This window comes from Zasmidium cellare (genome assembly GCF_010093935.1).
Source record: "Zasmidium cellare ATCC 36951 unplaced genomic scaffold M409scaffold_53, whole genome shotgun sequence".
Taxonomy (NCBI): Eukaryota; Fungi; Ascomycota; class Dothideomycetes; order Mycosphaerellales; family Mycosphaerellaceae; genus Zasmidium; species Zasmidium cellare.
In genome coordinates, this window is record NW_022986997.1 from 237,279 (window position 1) to 242,843 (window position 5,565).

The 5,565-nt window shown below is 52.1% G+C and overlaps 1 protein-coding gene across 1 annotated transcript; it reads right to left on the minus strand.

Moving 5' to 3' along the window:
* Positions 1-2,024: 2,024 nt before the first annotated feature.
* On the minus strand, positions 2,025-4,175 carry M409DRAFT_29625 (uncharacterized protein; the record flags this gene model as incomplete). The annotated part of the gene is made up of 2 exons (XM_033809555.1): positions 2,025-3,607; positions 3,656-4,175. 2 exons carry the CDS (start codon positions 4,173-4,175, stop codon positions 2,025-2,027), a joined length of 2,103 nt encoding a protein of 700 aa, XP_033660907.1.
* Positions 4,176-5,565: the final 1,390 nt, after the last annotated feature.

Here is a 5,565-nt window from a genome sequence, read left to right on the forward strand (position 1 = left end):
AGGAGGGCCGGGGAGGAGGCAGGGGAGGTGGGATGGGGCGAGGGTGTGGTCGGAGGAGAGGATTGAGGGAGAGGTCGAGACTGAAGTGGTCTGAGAGGGCGAGAAGTAGCTTGGGCAACCAAGAGATATCGATCGGTACAGCTGTGGCATGTGTGTAGTCTTGCAGGACTTTACGGATGCGATGTTGCACAGCAACATGGAGACTTTGGCACAAAATGAACTCATGGGAGTGTCGAAGAAGATAGACACAACATTGGCTTCCACGAAGACGCAATATACTCAGGCGTGCCATCTCAGTCGAGTCCACGGCCTCGATGCTCTCTTCGATCTCTACCATACCCTCATCCCGAGCATAGGCGGAATCGAAGATGGACCACACCTGAAATCTTCGCCCCGTAGTGTCTTACCCTAGCTCTCTCGGCACGAACTCTGCTGTTTGCCTACTCCCAACTCTCAAGACCGTCCCATATCTTCGCTGAGCATCTCCAGCGTGGCTCTTGTGTGCAGGAAGGCAGAAGCTCAACCAGCAACCTACACAAGCTCACATCACACGCAAGATTCCTACCGGCAACCCGTGCAAGTACGCGCGCAACACGGTGCATACGTCGCTAGTGCGTCTGAGTCTACTTCTGCGCTCTCGCTGTCTGCACCCTCCATCGCTGGCTCCCTCTGATAAACCTCCAATTCATCGCACCATCTCACACGATTGTGGGAACTGAATGATACAGATGCCCACTCAAGCCCACAAACACGCAAGTGCCTCTTTGAAGGAAAAGGATTCCACCATCGTCCACAATCAGAGCCCGTCGTCATCAACCAGGTAAGATCAGCAGACCTCACGATCTTCCTATTGGCGATTGCATGCTGCATTCTCGGCACTGTAGTCTCCCTCACCAGCTGGTTATCCGAATCGCGGACGTCCTCGCCTTGCAGAACTGCTCAGTGCTGGCTGGCATGCTCTGCTGGATCCAACTCGGCTGTCGACGGGAACAGGACGCCAGGCTGGAAAGCCGGTCAGACAGAATACATGTACCGCAACAACAAGCAGCTATGCTTCATCGCCGCGCTGGTTTGAGGGCGAATCCTACACTTGTCCGGACTCTGACGACTCTTTTGCTGGAGATGATGCTGCAAGGCTACCGTATCCCGCGCACAGGGCTGAGCGGCACATCCATATTCTTGTATGGAACTAGTCGAAGCGAACAGTTCGCTAATTCGTGCCGACAAGATATTGCTTCCTTGCCTGGCAGATAGTCTGTCGTAAGCTTTTCCTGATGCGAAGTTGAAGGTTGATACGTCGACGTCGCCTAGTCAGGAAGGATATGGATCAGGGTCTCAGCAATCGGTATATTGCTGTGACAATCACGCAATACAAGTCATGCTCCAGGCCCACAGGCTCTGGATTTGTTCGTCAGGAAAGCATGTGATATAATCTACTACTACAGTCGTCAATGCTAGGCTTGCACAGAAGCTCGGTTCCGATTCGATCAAGCCGTAACCTCTACTCTCTACATCGGCATGCCCCTTCAGCGACAATGTTCAGGGATGGCTGCAGGAATGCCACGCGGTGTGCCCCGACTTGAGAGATTACACCGCCCTGGGTAGATCAAAGCAACCAGGACGCTGGCCGCGTACGCTGATCAACAACAGAAACAAAAGACCAGCATCTCAATCGAGGCCCTGGCGTTTCCATCTGCATAACCTTGCCCAAGATCCGTCTCTCGCTTTCGCCCTCAGGTTACCACGTCACAAACTCTTCATACTTACCTCCTCAGCTCATAACCGCGGGGGATGGCAACAAGCGATCAAGGTAACCATCGTATGTGAGGAAGTTGAGTCAAGATAGCCAGTTGCACAAGCATATGCCCGCCAAATTCTCCAGTCCGCAGAATTCAAAGTTGAGCCGACAACAAAGCTTTAGCTTGACGCACGACGGTGCTCTATTACTGTACGTCCCTTGCATTTCGTAGTGCCAGTCACGTTGCCTTGTCCGAGTCTAGAGCCAAGTCACTGCGGAGGTCTGGCTAGACTAAGCAGACATCACGCTTAGGGGAGAGCAGCTCGTTCTCGTGAAATATTGGATCGCGAGAGTAAAAAATCCCGATCCGTCGATAGTGGGTGGTGCGTTCGTCGATTCGCTTTAGCAGGAGGCCTACACATTCTGTGCTGCCAGAGAGTAGACCTGAAAGTACTAGAGGTGCAAACGTACAGTCTTCGATGAATCCAGCCTCCGGAGGTAGATCATCCAGGCTGAGCCATATGTGGAGCGTATGGTGCGGGAATTGGTCGAATTCGACTTGTATGTCAAGGTGCCAGAAATGAGCGCTTTCGAGTCCACCAAGGCGTCCGGAGAGAACCGGGCCGTTAATCCACAATGCTCCTTCCTCGCCAAGGTTTTCGAGATATGGCGAGACCTGTTGAATCGGGAGTTTGCGGACGTCTGCCAGTAGCTTCGCTCTGGACCAGTCGTAAAATTCAGGTAGGTCTGGTCGGAAATAGACAGGCGAGACCATCGAAGCCCATGACCATGACGGGGCCAGATACGATGGGTTCCGTCCATTACCTAGCAGGGCTTGTTGGGCTTCATGGGACCGTTCCCAGAGGAGGGTCAGGACCATGTTCTTCTCCCAGTGTCCAAAGATGATTGCGTCGCGTGTTGTCGCGCTTAACGCATTACTGACTCCAGCAATCGCAGGTAAGCGGTCCGAGGGTTTGCTGAGGCGGCAGGCAGAGTAGTCCTGCACGATCTTGAGCCACGCCCTCCAGGCATCTGATCGACCTATAGATGCGACACATTTCTGTGGTCTGCCCCTCAGCCCGTCTTCCGTGCGAGTGGCCTCAACGCATTGCCAAATCATCCCAGTGAGGGTGAAGTGCACCACCCGGCGAGATAGTAGGCGCTCTTGCACAGCCCAACCCCTTGATGCTAGAGGCTGTGCTCTCAATTTTCCATACCTCACGTGATGCAGGTTGCCAATCTCGACCCGTGAACCGGGAGGTTCTAGATAGAAGGATACAGTCTTATCCCAGTGAGTGATAGAACCGCACCGCGGCCGAGCTGTCTCATGATCTTCACGGTCTCCAAGGAAACCACAAGTTGCAGAGACAGCATTTGAAGCGGCGATGGTAAGCAGAGCATTTCTGTAGACATCTTTCATCTTGCTGCACTCCACCGCCCACTCCTCGCCATCGTCTTGAACAATGCACAACGCATCTATCCACAAGTAGCGAACATTCAACTTTCGTGCGAGCCAGATGGCATCTTTGTACGTCTGGGGGAGTTTATTCTCATTAATGCCTTGACGGAAAGCTTCGATGCAAGACCTCGTGAGCATAATCCCTTTGTAGCCACCCCAACAATAGCTGAGCGCCACGTATGGACTCGCGTCATGATCAGAGGTGTGCAGTTTGACAGTAGGGGCGAGATCGGTGCCGACATCAAGCACCCTATATGGTAGGTGTCGCTGCGACTCTTCGACGCTACAAGCGGGGTGCTCTTCGCAGCGGCGGAGCCATTGCTTCAAGAGTTGAATTGCTGCCTCGTTCTTAGGGCTCTTTTGGACGAACCGAATCAGATCATGTTGAGCCGCGTCACCCAAGTCGGAATCTATGGCACAAGGTCAGCTAGGAATACATTACACGAGAACGGGACTACCCAAGACTGGTACAACTGCAAACTCTCGAATAGGTCTGCTCCCGACATTGAGGTCGATGGTCACTTCAATGTAGTCGCCACCAGAGTAGGAAAATGAGATCAGTTCTCTCTCATACTCGCGCCATGGGAACCCCGGATGAGGTTCATCAGGGATCTGCCCCTTAATGAAGTTGCATACTTGACAACTCGAAGCTGTCGCCATGAAGTCGGCCAATGTGGTAGATGTGGTGAAAAATGTCTCGGGCCTGCCGAGCGGGCAGTTTGGTCGTCGCCTAACGGCAAGGAACTCCACGAAAAGACCATCGCACGTACATCCTGGATCTTCCGCGATACGCTCCGGTACCGCAATTGCCGTTGCTGATGGGATGTGTCGAATCTCCTGCTGGAAGAGCTCCGGCTTGCATCCCAGCGTTGCCGCAAAGTCAGAAGTCTCGGACTGAAGGTCCTCATCAGATGCTTGCTGGACTTCGTTCTGCATTGAAGCTGTCTGATCTTCCCGCGAAGAGGAGTGGCGCGGCATGTTGGTTGTCGAGACGTGGTGGCTGCGTTCTGGAGAAGCACGATTCAATATACGCGGAGGGATGTGCTGTGTGGAAGCAGAGAGCGTTGCTGCCCGATTGCAAAGTGCGATACTTAATATTATATCGGGGAGTGGACTTTTAATTTGACGCCGCTCGGACCCTGGGATTGTGGATGATGGTGGTGGCGAACTGCAGCAAGGCAACGTGAAGTCGAGCTCTCCGCCCCCGCCACCAAAACCTTGTCTCATGCGTCAGGCATGAAGAACCTGAGGCTGAATCCGAGAGGCAAAAAGCGCACACAAACGAGAGACACTTATACCTTCTCCTATCTACTTATGCTCGACCCAGCCTTCGATCAAACCCAATTGGGGAGGTAATCGCACGAGCAGTCGAGGTGTGCCCTAAGCAATGGGATACCAGTATCCAATTGAGAGAAAGCATCGAAGGCATTGCAGGAGAAAGATATATGCCGCAATCCAACAGGAAATACACCGCCACGCATCCAGCGCATTATAAGACTGGTGGCCGTTACAATTGAAGGAAGATTGTGTGATCATTCGACACATGCTACGGCGGAGCGACAATATGCATTCCACGGATTGCGACAGGCACTCCCACTCCAGGTTCCACCTCGCTATCCAGCTTCACGAGCGAGTACCCTCCGTGTGGGCACGACGTCCCCCGGTCAGCGAGCAGATGCAGCACGCTCGTTGCTCCTGCTAGAGTTGGGGACGTTGGTAGTAACATCTCGTCACCATCCTTTACATCCGTCTGATCTCCAGAATACTGGTCCTTACGCTTAGTCTGCCATGCCACAAGACAAGCTTTGTATTGTGCGCGCAAATAAAGCATGCCATCCCTCGCGGGTATAGCCGCAATTCTGAGCTCCCGACTTCACACTGTAATTTGTTAGTAAAACCGGGAATAGTCTACCATTCTTGTACTATATCGCTCGTTTAACGTGTTATCGACTCTGTAATAGTATAGGCCAGTCCTAGGTGTTATTATAGGCCTTACTACCTATTATAACACCCTCGTACAAGCCGCCGCTAGCTAACTAACTACTACCGTATAATCTTAATAGGATATTCGACTTCTTTAACGTAGGACTATCGAATAACTAGACGGCTAAACGAATAAATATAAGCCGCCGCTATATCGACAAGATCCGGCTTAATATAGCGTTCTTCGGTAAGCTATATCTAACTTTTATAAAAAGAGGCTAGCCGCGCCTATTACTCGAATAGTAAGAGCTACGAGTACTAGACTTCCTTCGCGACCGCCCTATATCCTACTACGACGAGACGGCATAGTTTATATATAACGAGTTTAATATTATCGTATTAGAGCGATATATAAGCGAGCTACTAAGAAGGAGGCGCTTCTTAA